Source organism: Stylophora pistillata, chromosome 4, assembly GCF_964205215.1.
Source record: "Stylophora pistillata chromosome 4, jaStyPist1.2, whole genome shotgun sequence".
NCBI classification, from domain to species: domain Eukaryota; kingdom Metazoa; phylum Cnidaria; class Anthozoa; order Scleractinia; family Pocilloporidae; genus Stylophora; species Stylophora pistillata.
Window position 1 is genome coordinate 7,650,624 of NC_142522.1, and position 17,715 is coordinate 7,668,338.

The 17,715-nt window shown below is 38.4% G+C and overlaps 4 protein-coding genes across 5 annotated transcripts; 2 read left to right on the forward strand and 2 right to left on the reverse strand.

Moving 5' to 3' along the window:
- Positions 1 to 27: 27 nt before the first annotated feature.
- Positions 28 to 5,522, forward strand: LOC111333827 (protein mono-ADP-ribosyltransferase PARP16). 2 transcript variants are annotated; one of them, XM_022939449.2, is made up of 5 exons: positions 28 to 347; positions 615 to 752; positions 956 to 1,168; positions 3,060 to 3,379; positions 4,517 to 5,522. In XM_022939449.2, exons 1-5 carry the CDS (start codon positions 156 to 158, stop codon positions 4,656 to 4,658), a joined length of 1,005 nt encoding a protein of 334 aa, XP_022795184.1. In that variant the 5' UTR covers positions 28 to 155; the 3' UTR covers positions 4,659 to 5,522. The 2 variants fall into 2 exon arrangements, with proteins under 2 accessions (XP_022795184.1, XP_022795185.1); XM_022939450.2 differs by lacking the exon at positions 615 to 752.
- On the reverse strand, positions 5,440 to 11,945 carry LOC111333825 (armadillo repeat-containing protein 6). Its single transcript, XM_022939447.2, has 4 exons — positions 11,598 to 11,945; positions 9,904 to 10,619; positions 8,709 to 8,978; positions 5,440 to 6,834 (listed from the first exon to the last, which is right to left on the reverse strand). The coding sequence occupies exons 1-4, from the start codon at positions 11,800 to 11,802 to the stop codon at positions 6,619 to 6,621; spliced, it is 1,407 nt and encodes a 468-aa protein (XP_022795182.1). The 5' UTR covers positions 11,803 to 11,945; the 3' UTR covers positions 5,440 to 6,618.
- Positions 11,946 to 12,025: 80 nt separating this feature from the next.
- On the forward strand, positions 12,026 to 13,933 carry LOC111333826 (uncharacterized). Its single transcript, XM_022939448.2, has 2 exons — positions 12,026 to 12,519; positions 13,362 to 13,933. The coding sequence occupies exons 1-2, from the start codon at positions 12,150 to 12,152 to the stop codon at positions 13,613 to 13,615; spliced, it is 624 nt and encodes a 207-aa protein (XP_022795183.2). The 5' UTR covers positions 12,026 to 12,149; the 3' UTR covers positions 13,616 to 13,933.
- Positions 13,934 to 14,855: 922 nt separating this feature from the next.
- LOC148732212 (uncharacterized) lies at positions 14,856 to 16,803 on the reverse strand. The gene has a single exon (XM_088759079.1). The coding sequence runs from the start codon at positions 16,720 to 16,722 to the stop codon at positions 15,871 to 15,873; it is 852 nt and encodes a 283-aa protein (XP_088615205.1). The 5' UTR covers positions 16,723 to 16,803; the 3' UTR covers positions 14,856 to 15,870.
- Between the last annotated feature and the right edge of the window lie 912 nt (positions 16,804 to 17,715).

The window sequence follows — 17,715 nt, forward strand, 5'->3', positions numbered from 1 at the left end:
CCGATATTCCCAAACTGCTTTACGCGAGATAGTTTTCAAGATGGCGGACGTTTACGTGGCCTTACTCCATTCCAAACAAATTCCCAAGATGCTGCCTCAGTAACCGGCCGCTAAGGGAAAACATGGGAAAGGTGATAGCCAAATAAAATTCTTGCATGATGGCCAAAATGGAACGTGAAGAGGCAAAGGAACGTGTGCTACAAAGACTTGAATCTGACCTCACATCGGCTGATCTGCAGTGGAGTTTGTTTATTGTAGCTCTGGAAAGTTACAGACATGACAGCATATTGAGACCCTTTCCTTCTGCGTATGTGGAGGGTGATGGTGATAAGAATGTTCAAAGGCTGGTGAGTGTCGGTCAATGGAAAATCAGAGTTCTGTACTCTTATTATAAAGCTACACACTCCAAACCCCCCCTCCCCCCCACGCGCCCTCCCTCTCCCTAGTTCCACTATTTTTTTCAGCACCTTTGACGACTTCATCTGATGGATTTATAAAAAAATTGTGGGCCTCTTTGAAAAAATTTATCTCAGAGACCTCTTCTAAAGGTTGCCTCCCATTGGTTAATTGTGGTAATTCATTATGGGCAGCACTACTAAATTTGGTTTTCACAGGTTCAAGTTTGCAGTATTGTTCCTTCATTTGACAAGCTATTGACGGAAACCAGTAAGGTTTATGCTCAAGAAACTTGGGACATCTTGGACTGGGCACTGGATAGAACATTTTCACTGAGATCTGTTGAGAAATCTGTGGTAGGCTTTTGAAAATGAATTTGCCTGATTATGGACCCCTCTGTCTTTTTGTAAATTGTAAAACTGTTCTCCATATACTTAAGGCATCAACAAGAGGTAGTACTGCTTTCCTGCCTGAAAAGGTGAACACTGTTACGTAATATGTTAGTATTTTTTTTCAATTTCCTCGACAAATTGTTTTTGGCTATTATTAATCCCAACAGTTCTTAGAGATTGAGCGAAAAACTGGTCAAGCAAGTTACTGTTCCACCACACCTGACTTCATATTTGAAGTTGTTTACAGTGAGACAAATACTCTCAGTGCAATGTTTGATGATATGTCACAGACTCGTGATGTTTGGTATGCTTACCATGGTAGTAGAGTGGACAATTTTCATTCTATTTTGAATAATGGATTACATGCACATCTTAACAAAGTGAGTACATGTAATCATTTTCCTGAAAAAGTTTAATGCCTTTAGAGCGAAATTATTGTTATGAATCTTGTTAGCTGTTTGTTTAGTTGAGTTGCCAGGTGATCTCTGCTAGATTTTGAATGACTGACTAATTGACTGACTGACTGACCAAGAAGCTGGCTGGCTGACTGACTTACCAGCTGGCTGGCTGGCTGGCTGGCTGGCTGGCTGGCTGGCTGTCTGGCTGGCTGTCTGGCTGGCTAGTTGGTTGGCTGAGTGGCTGGTTGGCTGAGTGGCAGGCTGGCTGGTTGGCTGGCTGGCTGTCTGGCTGGCTAGCTGGTTGGCTGAGTGGCTGGTTGGCTGAGTGACAGGCTGGCTGGCTGGCTTACTGGCTGGCTTACTAGCTGACTGCCTTACTGGCTAACTGATTGACTGACTGATCAAGTGACTGATCAAATGACTGGCTGGCTGGCTGACTAACTGACTGGCTAGCTGGCTGAGTGGCTGACTAACTGGCTGGCTGACTGGTTGACTGGTTGACTGGCTGACAGCCTTACTGACTGATTGACTGACTGATCAAGAGGCTGTTTGGTTGGCTGACTGACTGTCTGGCTGGCTGAGTGACTGACTGTCTGGCTGGCTGGTTGACTGACTGACTGCTTTACTGACTGATTGACTGACTGATCAAGTGGCTGGCTGGTTGGCTGACTGATTGTCTGCCTGGCTGAGTGGCTGACTGACTGTCTGACTGACTGGTACATTGTGTGACTGACCAACTTAATAGCTAAACAAATGTAGCTTTTTAACTCTTTACAGTGGCCAATTTACAATTTCAACTTAGTTGATATTACCAAATTACCTTGTTACACCCACCAACGCAGCACCAAAGTTTCTTTAGAAACTTACCCCCTTTATTCATTATGACTGACAGACTGTCTAACTAATTGACTGAATAGCTGGCCAAAGGAATATCATCCTTGGAGATCCGGGGAGAAATAATTGAGCAAGGGAAAAATACAGCGGGGGTCTACTCTCACAGTGCCTCACTGGGTACCAGTGAATTGTTAGAGAAGCCTTATAAAATGCAGGGGGGTAACCAAGTGATGTTATAACATAACCAAAGTAAAAGCATGCTCTGATTGGTCAATTTTCAGTGTCCACCATTTGCCCATGGGTGTACACTTCTGATGTGAGCAAATGCAAAGACTAGTTTTCCGCATGCACTTGTTTTTTCTGGTCACATAACATAGTTAAATAAGAGAAAAGTCTTTGGCTACAATGTATCAATGTTATGTTATAAAACAAATGGTAAATGCCTAAGTGTTCACTATTGAGTTATGGATGCACTAGGGAGGTTTGCTAAGCACTCAAGAAGCTAGAGTCACTCTCGGCTATCACCTTGTGTGACTCTTACACTTCTTTCGTGCTTAGCAACCTCCTGCATGCATCCATAACTTACCAGTGTACGCTGGGGTGTTTACCATTTTGTTAAGACTAGCATCTCATCCAGAGGGGTGAAATAATACTCCTAGTTGCTTTATGCTGCATGGAAACCTGGATAAACTCCTGCTGGGTGGGCTAACAGGCTTCAGTGCAGACTTTACCCAATCAGTAAATAGACCAATGGATCAATATACTGCATTGTATCTTGTAGCTTTTTTTCTTTTTTTTTTTTTCAAACTTTTATATCAATCTTTATTGTATATAGTTTAATGAACTTTTATATCTCATATATGATATTAATCTATTATTTAATTTGTATTTCCTTTAGTCGAGCATTTTATACATGAGCCCTTGGCTCGGGAGATTGGGTGACCACTCCCCACGTTATCGACGATAAATAAAGTTCATTCATTTATTCGATGATCTTAATTAAGTGGTCAATTAAACCACCTTTCTTCATTTTCTTTAGACATCATTTTTCGGAGAAGGAACCTACCTGTCAAGTGATCTAACTGTTTGTATGAATTACAGTAGTTTTGGTTCAGGGTGGAAGAACAGCACGATAGGAGAAAAATTAAGTTGTGTGGCTGTCTGTGAGATCCTGGACCATCCAGATGTGAAGTGCACTATCAAATCTAAAACAAATGACAACAGACTTCATCGTTCAAGGGCCAGAGCAAGAAACAGTGAGGGAGGGGATGTTCCTGAGAGATATTATGTGGTTACAAACAACCACGTTGTTAGGGTGAAATATGTACTGGTGTATGCTGAGAAGAAAGCACCCACTAGGTATAGCAAATGTAGTGTTATAATCATTAGTGGCAGTTATGACAACATTTATCCTTTTACTCCAACCAGAAATCTGAATATTAATTCTTTTAAGTAGGTGATACTTAAATATATTCTCATTTGCAAATTCTCGTTACTTGGAAAGCTGAGAATCAAACAGGAAAGGACACTTCAAACAATAGTCTATGACCTTCTTGAACGATTTAGAATTGAGTGTCATAAAACCTGAAACAAAAGTAATCACAAGAGTCAATTAAAAGAGATGAAAAAATTTAAGAACCAGTGAGAACTCAAAGTAAAAACGACCAAACAGCCTAGAGCATGGGAAAAGGAGGGCGACCAAGTTGTGAGGGGGGTTAGTTTTGCATCTGATTGGTTGAGAGAGTGGCACAAGTTTCAGGGCTGGACACTAACTTTTCAACTTACTAGCCAAGTGGCTAGTGACATCTTAGATGCTTTTAGATGTTACAACAATTTCAGTCTGTTTACTAGCCAAAATGGCTAGTGGAAATATAAAACCACCAGCCAAAACTGAATTTCTACTAGTCTATGGCTAGTGGGCTACCATTAGTGTCGAGCCCTGAGTTTTCTAGACCAATCCCAATGTGAAGTAAAGCAAACTACCCTAATGCAATTCCAGATTACCTTCTACACCCAATTGAAAATTGCTCTAACTGTGATGTTCATTGTTTGGGAAAATTTTGTTTGATATTTTCCACTAAGTTGTCTGGTGTTGCTTTCACTGCTGTATCCTTCTTTCTGGGGTCTGTCTGAACTACCAGTAAACTGGTTAGCTCCAAGATCTAAAGAGCAATTCTCCCATCTTGTTGCCTCTCATTTCCTTGAAAATATGTTGAGAGAAGCTGGTGCCATGTCAGGATAATACCTGGAAGGTTGAGCTGATCATTTTGTTGCTTCTCATCACTTTTTAACAGGATAATATATTACATTTGAGAGGAGAAATTACTTTTTGTTCACTTTGACTGGGATTTAAGGATTAACATAACCACTGTTGTGTGACAAACTGGTCTTCATATCTCTGAACATACTTTAAGGAAACAACTATTATGTATTTACACATTAAAATTTCTATCCTAATTTTGATTTATGTCAACTTTCTTTTGTCTCCTTATCCAGGACACAAGCTCATAACTGGCTCATATGCCGATATCCATTGGCTTCAATTATGGTCGTCTATATCTTGGTTTTAATTTGTGTGGGATTCTCCAAAACAAGACAGTTCCAAAAGTTTTATAGCAAATATTTCAAAGGAAGCTAACTTACCATAGGTTGAAATATATTTTTGAATTCTTTTAAGTAAATATTTAAAATTATGCAATACTTTAACTCAGTATCTGGTGGCTATAAAATGAAGGGTATTTTTCAAGGTTTTTAAGGAATTTTTTGTAATTGTTGTAGGTAGTTTAGTTGTTGCTTGCACTGATAAAAGAGGGTATATTCTGATAAATGGAAGGAAATAAAATCAATAAGAGTTAAATTCATTCACTCCCACGAAGTCCCATAATCAGGGGAATTATTAAAAAAAAAAAAAAATGAAACATTAAAATGTTTCAGGACCTGATGATCCTCAGCAAATAACTTTTTGAATTATTAACCCATTCAAAGGAAACAGCCCATTTTTTAGTCTCATGAGTTTTGCTTTGCTCAAATGTTCAAGTACACATAGCAGTAAGGACCTTAGAGTATTTCTTCTTAGCTAATACAAAATCTGAAGCGCTTATGCATTATTAGGGACGACAAAGCCATACTTCTTCTCATGAGCAGTTGGGTTGAGGGAGCTTCACCAAACTGCAAAGGTGAGGGGAGGGGGTGGGTCAAACTTGTTGCCATTGCTTTACCCTTGAAAACTTGGGATGGGGAAAGCCTTGGGAGTGCGGTTGTGAGTGAGCAAAATACTTTTCTTGCCCCCTTTCATTCCCTTTTCTTTCTCTTGTCTATCATCTACAACCTTTCAGCAACTTCTTTCTTTTCATGAAGAAGTACTGAACACTTGATCAGTATCCCTTGGCCACTATTTACTCTGCAATATGGTTTCAAAATGCAAGAATGATTTTTTAATTGTGAAAAATTTAATACACTCTCATGCAGTTAAATATCCTGATTAAAAGAATTTTTAAATACAGGCTGATGGTGAGTTCCAACTAACATTCATTCTCATATGGCTTGGTTGCACTAAAAGTAAGTCTTCAGTTTTCTCACAGTTTGGCACAGTGAGAAATGTGCAAGCAGTCAAATGTATACTTTGCTGTTCCTTGGGACAGAGCTGAATAACGTATACACATGCACTTTATTTTGCCACGGAAATATGGATTTTGAGTCGTTCGCATGAATGATCTCCTATTCTGTTGCTTCAAGGTGTTGTGTTCCTTGCCGCTTTTCTTTCACAGAACAACCTCCAAAAACTTGGTACACCCCCTAAGAATTTTCAAAAATTAATTTTCTCCTTAAAACCTCTGGAAATAGGAAAATGCCTTCGACAAAAACAGAGTTCCTTGGTTTTAAAAGTCAGCCCTTACTATTTTCCGCTAATTTCGCTAAATTTTAGACCTAGGACACTTGAGCCCATGTTATTGACCACAACCCACTGACGTAGCATTTCATTATTCAGCTCTGTCGTTCCTCGGTTGATTTGTGGTAAACCACTCTACTACCTTGGGAGTGGGAGACACAGTGACCTAATTGTCAATGCACTAGACTCTGGTTTGAGAGGTCTGGGTTCTAGACTTGGCTGGATCATTGTACTTTACTCTGACAGTGCCTCTCTCCACCCAGGAGTGTAAATGGGTATTGGCAATTTGTCAGAGAAGCCTGATAAAATGCTGGGGGGTAAGCTTGCAGTGGACTAGCATCCCATATCCAAGGGGAAGTTGTAATACTCCTAATTGCTTCATGTTACTGGAAACTGGGATAAGCTGGGTGGGCAAATAGGCCTGAGTACAGATTTATCAGTACTTTTATTGGGACCAATACACTAAAAGAGTCACTCCTACCTTAAAAATTATCAATAGAGTTATTTGTGGGGTAATGTTCTGAATTCAAAACCTATTTCAGTATTTACAACAGTTTATCATAGCCAAAAAAAGACTACCAGAGGCCAACAAGAACTTACAGTCAAATCAAGTACATGGCGTTGAAATTGTGATCGACAAAGTGGCAATTCTTTTTATCTTTGCATTTTATTGGTTGAAAAGCTTCTAGCTCTCTCTGACTTGGTACAATCAATATTGAACCTTGCCTTGCCCTGTTCCAGTCCAAAGCTCTTTAAGTTCCACATCACAACCAAGATCTCTGAGAGCTGCTTTAGCTAAATCCTCACAATCACCCATCTTGCCATGCGCTTTCCTGATCAAGCTTTCAGCTCCTGCTTCCAGGATAATGTCACAGTGATCAGGGTTACGGGCCACCAGGTTCCGCAGAGCTAGGCAGGCTTGTTTCTGAAAAGAATTAATGATTAAGTCAGTTCATTCTGCCTAAATTTGACTCAATCAAAGTGTTAAACCGCAGGTCCACCCACTAAAAAGTAGTAAGCTATTTGGTTCAACAAATTTATTAAGTATGACAAGGTTATTTGGTATGATAAGCAACAAAAAAAAAGGCTTTTGTAACTTGTGAAAAAATTTCAGTGTGAAGGGTCATGGATACCAAGGCTGCCATAAAAAAGTTTCGGGCACAATTTTTTGCCAAATTAATCAGACAAAGGTATTAAAAAAAAGAATTTAAAAAACAGTGAAAGAAAACATTCTGACGCCTGGCCTGTCTCTTGGAAAAAGTCAGACCTGTACCCCTTGCCGAAGGTTGATATACCTAAGGGAATATCAGACTTCCGTGGAATAAATGTGACACCTGTCATCGCAAGGTGCTTTGAGAAAGCTGTCTTAGGAACACACGCAAGGGAGACCTTCGATGAACATTCTGGGATCTCACAGTTTGCATACATAGAGGGAGGGAGCTGTACCAATGCTCTACTGACTATCCAACATACTGTCAATCAATATCTTGATATCCCAGAGTGCAAAGCGGTACGCCTATTCGCTATGGATTTCAGCAAGGCTTTTGATAGTGTGAAACACGATCTCCTCTCACACAAATTGAAGCAACTCCCCCTAAATCCTTTTATAGTTAACTGGTATCTAAGCTTTTTGGAAGACAGGCAGCAGAGAGTCATTAGAAATGGGTTTATTGGAAAATGGAAAAGTGTCAACAAAGGTACCACCCAAGGAAGTGTCAGCGGGCCGCACTTGTTCAATGTCTTTCTCAGTGATTTAGAGATACACTTGGACAATAAGAGCGTGCTGGTAAAATATGCAGATGATACAACCATTATCTCGCCTGTGATAGGTGATAATGACAATTCTATCGCACTGATTAATCAGTTTTCCCAGTGGTCTAGAAGTAATGGTATGTGTAGCAATCCATCTAAGTGCAAGGAAATCATTTTCCGCAAGAAAGGTTGTACAATAGAGTTTCCGATGGTGTCTGGAATACCACAGACAAAAGAGCTTACTATTTTAGGGGTAACATTTCAGGAAGACAGTAGGTTCATAACACATATTCGGGAAAAACTAATCAAAGCAAACAAGTGCCTGTTCATTTTAAGATCTTTAAGGAAAGAAGGGTACAATCAGGCCGAAATAGACCATCTGTTTCTAAATCTGGTTCTACCAAATATATTATACGGGCTGTCCGTATTTGGCGCTGTAAATTCCGAATTAACAACAATCCAATGTTTCTTAGATCGATGTTATAAGCGCAAGTATACATCCGACCACATTAATGTTTATGAATTGTTAGTTCAACAGGACACACGTATCTTCAAGAATGTTTTTAATAACACAATACACCCTTTAAGAGCTATAATGCCAAAAAAGAAATCAACCAAGTACAATCTGAGGAAAGAGACAAGTCACCATCCTAAAATAAACACTGATAGGTTCAAAAACACGTTTGTTAATCGCTTAATTTTTAAACATAATCTAGTCTTATAATTTTTATCTTGATTTTCTCTGTAATTTATATATATACCTTCTTTTAATGTTGTAACATAGGATATGTGATTATTTATCTTATGACTTAATAAAGATAAAAAAAAAAAAAAAAAAAAAAAAAAAAAACATACTGCCCACTGCCCAATTTTAAACAGAAACATGGTTTGTACTTCAAGACTAAATTATTAGTAGCCACAACTTAGTCTTGAAGTACAACTTACTGTGATTAACTTAAACTCTACTCCCGCCATTCCGCTCAAGTCTAGGCTTCTACCATGAAGTTAAATAATTACCTTTCATGTATTGACAAGAAAATCTTTTACCTGTACTCCAGCAACATCAGGATGAATCTGCATAGCCTTGACAATGGCCTCTACCCCTCCAGCAGCCACAATAGCTGAGCAGTTAGGGGGGCTCCTCAAAGCAATAGAACCTAGAGCTGCACATCCTTGTTCTGCCACTGTTGCCTGCTTAGCATGGGTCGTCATGGCAGCAACAATGAGTCCCAGGCCACCAGCATCAACAATGGAAGTCTTGACATCATCATTTCCAGCTATGGCTCTGAGAAGAGTGCACACCTGCTTGGCAATATTCTGTAATAAACAATACAAGTTGGAGTAAAAATGCAGTTACAACATCAACAAGATGCTGTCGGTTTGATCTTAGTTGTTGTCTTTTGTCTGTCTACCTGCAGTCTTAGGCAATGCATTCTAAATCAAATGGCCTGGGTTCAAGCTCACTTCACACCTTAACATAGTATTTATATTCTCCACACTGTTCTCTTTGCATTTCCTAGGGTGCCAACAAGGAGAATTTGCTCAACAATCATGAGGTTCTCAAATTGGTGACTGTGACCTTCACATTTGATTCAAGGAAGATATTGTAAGGAGAAATTAAAAGCCAGTCACCCTTAAGGGGACAGCTGAAAAATATGTGCACATGCGCCAAGTTTTGGTGCAGAAAATGAATTTGGAGTAATTTGCATGGTTGTTTTCCTATTCTGTTGCTTCATGGCATTGTTTTCCTTGCTGCTTTTTTCTTTTTACAGAACAACCTCCAAAAACTTTGTACACTCTCTAAACATTTTTGATAATTAATTTTCTCCTTAAAAACTTTGGAAATATGAAAATGCCTTCAACAAAAACAAAATGCCTCAGTTTTAAATTTTGCTAAATTTTAAACCTCACACATTTGAGCCCGCATTGTTGACTACATACCCTTTGACATAGCATTTTGTTATTCAGCATCAAAGGGTTCATGGGTAACTTTCCTCTCACAGTACCTTTTTCCACCCAGGAGTACAGATGGGTACCAAAGAACAATTGAGGAACCCTAATGAGATACTGGGGGAGGAGGGGGTGGGAGGGATTTTGTAATAGACGATTACCTATCTAAGAGGAAGAGTGATACTCCCAGTTGCTTCATGCCACTGAAACTTCCGATCAACTTTGGTTGTGTGGGCTTCTTGATCAGATGTAACACACAAATGAAAAACTTATTACAAAAATTTCTACCTACCTGGCTGGAAGTATGGTCTTGTAATAATTTAAGAACCATTTTCAGTCCACCCATATCAACTATATCCTTACAGTATTCGTTCCTTACTGCCAGACGACTCAAGGTGACACACACCTCACTAGCCACGTCCACATCTTTGCAATGTTCCATGATACCCAACAATACTCCAAATGCATTTTCTGCCACAATCAACTTCGCATGCTCATGAGCTTTTCCAAAAGCTACACTCATATCATCATCGAATGTGAAAACACGCAGGGACAAGCATGTTTCCTTCACAATTCTTCCTGACTGGCTATAGTCTTTCAAAGTAGCCACTAAATAAGGTATGACACCATTGGCAACAAAAGTCTGACGATTCGATTCACTCTTGATGCAAGCAACTCTTATAGCTTTCACAATGTTTTCAACTAAAACCTCTTCTTTAAGTTCTTTTAAACAGCTTGCTAGAAATTCGATCATTTTAACATCAGCAAGATCTCCTTGGCCATACAAAAATGAGCTCAAGGCATCCAGACTGGCAGCAAGATTATCTTTGTTTTTCATTAAGTAACAATGGTTGCAACTGGAGAAAAGTAATTTGAAGGCACCTTTACTTGCTGCAAATTTTCTGTTATCCTCACTCTTGTCGCATTCAGTGGAGAAATCCTGCAATCCTTTTAAGAGTAATTGCAAATCATCCTCTTGTAAAGATATCTGTATCATGTCCAAGGCATCTACAGTTTGAAATCGACAAAAAAGCCTTGAGTTTGAACAATAATGGCTGCATAATGTGCATTACATGTGGAATAGAACAATCTCAGTTTATGTATCAGTCAGTGCATCAATCAACCAATCAACCAGTTTTTGATCAATTTCTCAGTTGCTATGCGTTCATAATTGATTGACAGTCAGCTGATGGCTGGCTAATTAAATAGTGGTAGCTGATGTTTCAATCTCCACATCCATCTCAACCAAGATATGGACCATTATCAGTGGAATGTCTGTCAACTGTTGATCAAACTATCCTTGAACCTACAGGGTGGCAGCTTCATACAGGTTCTTCACAATAGGGTTACTATAGTATATAATAAAAGCCACCATTCTATGCCATGATTGACCACTTACTGTAGAAAAACTTGCTAAAAATACCATCAGCATTGATTTGGGAGATGAACATGAATTAAAATTTCCTTGAAATTTAACTTGAGTTGTTCCCCCTTAAGTGATCATTTGATACAGGTGAAGGGCAATACAAGCAGGCTGTTGGGACTCAGTAAAGGGTGACTTTGACCATTTAATAGAGGTGAAAATTACTTAAATTAGAGATAACAATTTCAGGACTTTGGCGACTGAACACTTAATACATGGTGAACGTTTAATACCGTGCCCCTTGGTACAGTTTGACTGAGTTAGTTCATAATAAGCTGACTTTTGACTGACAACTGATCACCTAGCAACCAATAAATGGATCAACTTTGTCAGATATCACCTACTTTATTACATGAATCAAGGTTACCAACATCACACACGATCCCAATGGCTGATGGGCAAGCAGAGTGAGTGTATAGCTTTTGCATACTGCACTTACTGGTGTGCTTTAAAAAATCTTTCAACTGAGCATTTTTTTAAAGTTTTTAAAACAGCTGAGATGATAACTTGGTTGTTGGTGTTATTGTTGTTGCTTTCTTTATTCCGATATAAGCCTCACATACCTTTCACAGGATTGCTGTGTTTAAGTTCACCTGTGTCTAAATCTTGAATATATGATGTGATCAAGTTTGACAAGTCAACGCCCTGAGTTTTAAACTGATCCTTCGCATCTTGTATGGCCTCGTGCAAATCCATTTCAAATTCTTCCATATTCTCTCTTACAACCGCATCAAATGTTTCTTGTGTAATTTGCTTTGGTTGTGCCATAGTAATATAGGAAATTTTTCACAACAAGACCGAAGATCTAACTTAAATGATCAAAGAACCAACCTTTCAAACGGTACAAACAAAATTACAATTTTCCGCCATTTTTTTCACCTCTTTCTGTCAACCGCTGACCAAAAACTCTGTTCGCATGATTTCATTTCACGTGACATTTCACGCAACTTCACGCAAACAACACGTTTTTTCTTGGCTGGTTCCAGGCTTCGTCGTGAATAATTTATTTCACAAATCGTCCTTGAAAGTGCAGTACTTCACACAGTCCATGTATTGAGAAAAAACGCTACTCTTTTTCGCTAGTACTCTCTTTGGTCCAGTTATTTTGAGACGGAATGAAGAGCTTCGTATTGTGTATTTTCGTTGTTATCTGTATCAGGAGCTGTGTGTCTACAAGCAACATTTCGACCACGACTGCTACGACAACAAAGCGACCGACACCTTCGAAAAGCTCATCGCCAAGTACTACGGTCTTGACTACCACAAGTAACAATAGAACAAGCACATTTATTCCACCAACTTCAAGTCCAACAACTGAAACGACCTGTTCACAGAAGAACACATCATGTGGTGACTGTGTCAAAGATGTCAGTTGCTTTTGGTGCGCCGCGGATGTCTCATGTAAGAAGTACAAGGCGGGCATCAAGATTATTCCTCACAACTGCAATGGAAATAAATGGTATTGGAAGCAGTGCTTTGTTGCAGGTAATGTTTCAATACTTAAACTTTATCATTCAATTTCTCCAAAAGGTAGATGTCAACGAAGGAATAGGGGTAGAATTAAGTCGTATCGGAAGTGACCCTTTTGAGTGTCTTATGATGTTAGTGAAATTTCATTTTCAGAAGCGTTTTCATAAGCATTTTCATAAGCGTATATTTTATGTTATTTAATCGTATATCAATACTTAGGTTTTTATTATTTTATTTAAATTATCTTGTTGTGTTATTACTTAGTGGTTTTATCACTGCTATTTTATAATTGACACATGAATAAAGTTCATCATAAAAGTTCATCGTCATTAATTTGAAACTGAAATATTAGTAATACTAACTGTAATAGCTCATGAAGTCTATCAATAGGTCCTAGTTTGGACTTCATTGATAAAGGGACAGTCAAACTCTTGATACCAGTACTTAAAGATGAATGGCCACTTCTTTATTGACTCTTTCCCATAAGCAGCCAACAGCAAATGCAGACACTTGACAGACAGTATTGCTGGGTGGTAATGTGTTGGACTTACAGCCCAGAGGTGGTCTTGGGCGTGAGTCCTAATCTGACAGCAGCTGAGTTAACTCCCCTACCACACTAGAACTTAGCTAACTGGTTTTCCTCCAGCAGATTGGAGTTTTTTAATCATTTTTCATTAATAAGGGTTATTAATTGCATTTCTTTTTCCATTAAGCATCTGCAAACTTGACACCATGACAACTCTGTATCTACAATTCCACTTTAAACATTCGTTTTTCTTGTTTTGCGTTGATTTGTTTTCTTTTCTACTTTTCTTAGTGATTTTAACGTCATTGTACATTATATTTTTCTACTTTAGGTTCTGTTCTAATTTATGTCATTCCAAGTGTGGTTTTTGTGGTCCTCGTGTTAACTGGCTGCTGTGTTTACTGTCTGTGCTGTCGAAAACGCAGACAACGAAATTACCAAAGAGAAGACAGAAAGATGCAGAAAAGACGGGAAGAGGCACAGAAACGAAATGCTGAGAGAAGAGCAGAAAGGAAAATCAGAACTGACGCAATTCGTCAAAAGTATGGACTGCTTACAAATGAAGATGACGGCGAACTTGCATAGGGGGAAGACAAAAACCAATGCTACTAAATCAGTTAAAAAAGTGGTACTTTCACCACCACAATTTTGTTACTTAAATTTTGTACTTGCACATATTTTCACCTTTGAAATCCTGGTCACTCTCACCCTTTGACCTCTAAGAGTGACTAGCATCTAATTTCTCCTTACATTATCACCCCTGAATCAACCATTAAGGTCAGGAGAATAAAGAAAATGATCACCATCAAAAGAAACCTCTTGATTGGTAAACACATTCTCCCTGTCAACACCTAAGAAAATGTACGGAGAATATACATTTTGTTGTTAGGGTGAAAATAGTGAGTCTTTTCCTGGTGGTTTGCAAGATTCATTCTCGATTCCTATTGATAAATTAACATTAATAACATAACCACAAGACATTGACAAAAGAATACCTTATTGGACCTGCCTGCCATAAGAAGACATTATCTCCTTTAGTTCTCCATGCACCTTACCAAATTTTGACCTCTGCACTTTTTAGAAGTTACTGCATTTAACATATATCAGGGTAATCAGTTACCTATAAGCTGAGCAATTTTTTTACAGAAATTTTGGAAGTGAAGCTGTCAAAAAGAATAGCATTGACAGCTTTGTCTTATCACTGAGCATTTAAACTATCCTAGTATGAAATAAATCGATAACATATTTACATCATTATAAAATATGCTTATTTTAATATTTATTTTGAACAAAATTTATTTCCTTGTACTTTTATATCAGCCTGCCTTCATTCGCCTCAATCACTACAAGATAGGAAGGGAGTTTTGTGGGAATTACTGTTGATTTTCAAGTTTGTAACATGAGGTGTACCAAGATAAAAATATTCGTAGTAAGAAGCAGAGCTTTTTGACAGATTTGTGCCTATATAACTTTACCTTTCAGAGATTTTAATAGTATTATACAAGGCCCATCTGTTCCTGGAGGGTCTGAGGCATGTACCCCTGGAAAATTTTGAATTTGTGGCTGTGCCTAGAGGGATATTCCTGCGTTTTCGGCCTCTATTTTTTTTTTCATTAAATTTGAAGAAAATCATTCCCGTGTGTACAAATTACATCTGAGTGAAAGCAACAAAGGGTACAGTCAGCTCTTTACAAACTGGTAGATCTACCTGCTTCTTGGGAATAAATTCCTTTCTTGAAAACTCTATCCTAAATTTTCATTTGAAGATTTAGTAATTTAATTGACAACACCCTCATTAATTGATGTAGAAATGATGCAAAGAGTGTATGGTTGCTTGCTGATCGTATTTATTGAACATTGCTGTTACACTAGACTTTGAAGTGGGATCAGATGATCTCTAGCATTTAATTTTCGAATAGTTTCTTCTTTATACACATTACTTTTAACTAGATAGATTTTCAAGGATGTTTACAAGCACAGTGCCAGTTGTGCTGGTTGAACAAGTTTACCTCAGATGTCTTTATCAAACACTTATAAAAACTGTCAAACCTGAAATTAATGCAGATTAGAACCTTTTGGCAGCCTGCTGCATATTCAGATGTCCATTTTCAAAAGTATGGTTATTGCATCTTAGGAGGTATATCACTTCCTCTGATGTGCCAAGTTCCAAAAATATCCTTCATTGTTCATAATATTTATTAACATAGAGAAATATAATTATAATGATATTCTATCTTTCTTTAGTTTATAATTAAATATTGAAAGGATGTAAATGAGCATGGTTACTACTCAGAAATTCCTCTACACTTAGCCTGAGAGGCAGGTGCAAGGCCACAATGAGCAGTCGAGAATGCACAAGGTTGGGGGGGGGTACCCTTTTCATCCTCCTTTTCTACCAGACAGGCTACTCTATTGCATAACCCCTAGCCTTCAAACATTACCCAGTCACTTTGCTGACATGTCAACTCCCTGACATCACTATTCAACTTGCCGACAATTGTATTTGGTCACTTTGCCTATATCCTTGACCGTATGTCAAATTCTTTAACATCTCAATAACTGTTTGGCACAGAATACAATAGGGGTCATGCTTTGATGAAGTTGTTCGTAAGTTGAACAGTGGAGTCAGCAAATTGACTGAAGATGTCAGTGAGTTGACTAATGGTGCTGGTGAGGTGGTTGTCGTTTAGTGACTGGTAACCCTTCAAAAGAGCTCTTATGACCAAGCTATTCCCCGTCCACACCTCATCAGAGAGCTTACAACCCTCAAATCATACAATCTTCAAAACAATATTTAGAACTCTGAATTTTTAATGGTTGGGAAAATTGGGATAAAAATTTTAAAGTATGGGATCATAAAGATACAAATTACTTTGGAAAGCAACGAGTTGCTTCCAAGGAATGTAATACACGAATGACAAGATGGCACCCAATCCCATAATCACTTGAAGATAAATCGCCACATTGTGTGAATCGATCATGACGATTAAACTAGATGGCCCCTTCTCCGTTTCAACGACTTGCGAAACTACGAAAGCCACGTACACTGTAACGAGTAGCACAGCAATAAAGATTCTCGTTCTGTTTACAGTGCCTGATCGTTTATGCAGCAACATAGCACTGGTAGCTGCATTGACTGCAATCATAGCCAGTTTAAACCCACCGTAGCTGGCCCCCGAAGCAGCGCCAATGTTGAAGACCATTTGGTAGCAAATCACACCCACAGATCCATTAAGATACTTAGGACTGTTGCAATCGATCGGATATTCTCCAAACCTTGAAAACGCTCTCCAGAACTCCACATTTTCCTTGATGTTGTATTCGAAGCATTCCATAGACATGGAAGCATCATCCGGTTTGCAACCGTAGCTTACATCGAGAAGCAAGGTTTCCCAGAACACACTCGAAGCAAGGGTGAACATCGTAAAGAACAGCCCAAAAAGGCTTGAAAAAAGTTTCCTCATCAACCGTTCTGAGCGAGTAAGTTCAATATCCTTCAAATACCATCTTGTCAGTCCACTGTCAGTCTTCTTTGTGATGACGGCGGAAAAGGCATTCGAGACAATCCAGTGAATCAAGGCAGATGCCTTCTCCTTGCCGCAAAAACTTGCTGCTACGAGAATAACTAAAGGAACACAGCTCGTGACAAGAGCCAAAAGAGTACCTATCAGACCGTAATAATAGCGCTTCATGGTAGATTTTCAAGCGAGTTCTAATAAGGGAAACCAAAGTCTCAACTTCTGAGCTTCGAGTCTGATACTCTGATTGGGCGGTGAATCTTATTTCTTTGGTCACGCAATTTAACTCAAATTAGATACGCGTTATATACGTAGCTTGTTTTTTTTTATGATGTTTTTGTTTTTGTGTTTTTCATAAATAATAATATTAAACAGTGCAGCAGAATTAAAATATTTGAGGAATCACTACAGCAGGTGCCAGAAAAAGAAGTGTTACGTGTGAATTTTCACGCACGAACTTCGTGAAACAATTTTACCGATTAACAGAAAAACACAAAGAGGGAAGGATGATCATGATAGAGAAAATGAACAAGGGAAACGCACGCCGCTAGGTTACATTACACCCGTTAAGAAAAGCTGCCTTTGTCTCAACACATTTCCTTATATTCGATTTTCCTATAACTATGTAATATGTAATATGTAATCAAGTCCACATTTTCTGACCCACAAACAGCCATAGCTAGTCCAAGGCGGGTTAGTAACTACGGTAAACTATCTCGGCTAAGCTGCCTAAACTAAATTTGATTTATATGCAGTGTTGGGAAGTACTTACAATTTAACAAATTTTACTATCAAGAAATAGGTCGAAAATGAAATTATTAAGTAAAAGCTCGGATATCACATAACTATTTACAATATTCTACTTTTGTCATAATTGTTTCAGTATCTAAGTTATTGTCTTCGTTTGTCAGACTTGTCAGATGATACCAAACGAAATATCGTTGAGTTTTGTCCGAAACTATTTCCTTGGTGGGTCTCTTAAGAAGTCTGTTAACTCATTCCACAGCCTGACCCTCACGTTAGAATGAAAAGCATTTTTAAATCTTTCAGATCGGAACTTTTTAACGAAAAAATTTTTGGATGAAGAAGATCACGTGTTTTAAAACGAATGAACGGTGCGATACTTCAAGGGTGAACAGTTACGAGATGTTTGATGGATCAACACAA

Coding starts and splice junctions, on each gene's coding strand:
- LOC111333827 (XM_022939449.2), top strand. CDS start 156: ATGATGGCCAAAATGGAACGTGAAGAGGCAAAGGAACGTGTGCTACAA. Junction 1,169..3,059: donor TACATGCACATCTTAACAAA/GTGAGTACATGT, acceptor CATTTTCTTTAG/ACATCATTTTTCGGAGAAGG. Junction 3,380..4,516: donor GAGAAGAAAGCACCCACTAG/GTATAGCAAATG, acceptor CTCCTTATCCAG/GACACAAGCTCATAACTGGC.
- LOC111333825 (XM_022939447.2), bottom strand. CDS start 11,802: ATGGCACAACCAAAGCAAATTACACAAGAAACATTTGATGCGGTTGTA. Junction 10,620..11,597: donor ACACAGCAATCCTGTGAAAG/GTATGTGAGGCT, acceptor TTCAAACTGTAG/ATGCCTTGGACATGATACAG. Junction 6,835..8,708: donor CTGATGTTGCTGGAGTACAG/GTAAAAGATTTT, acceptor AATTCTTTTCAG/AAACAAGCCTGCCTAGCTCT.
- LOC111333826 (XM_022939448.2), top strand. CDS start 12,150: ATGAAGAGCTTCGTATTGTGTATTTTCGTTGTTATCTGTATCAGGAGC. Junction 12,520..13,361: donor GAAGCAGTGCTTTGTTGCAG/GTAATGTTTCAA, acceptor TTTCTACTTTAG/GTTCTGTTCTAATTTATGTC.
- LOC148732212 (XM_088759079.1), bottom strand. CDS start 16,722: ATGAAGCGCTATTATTACGGTCTGATAGGTACTCTTTTGGCTCTTGTC.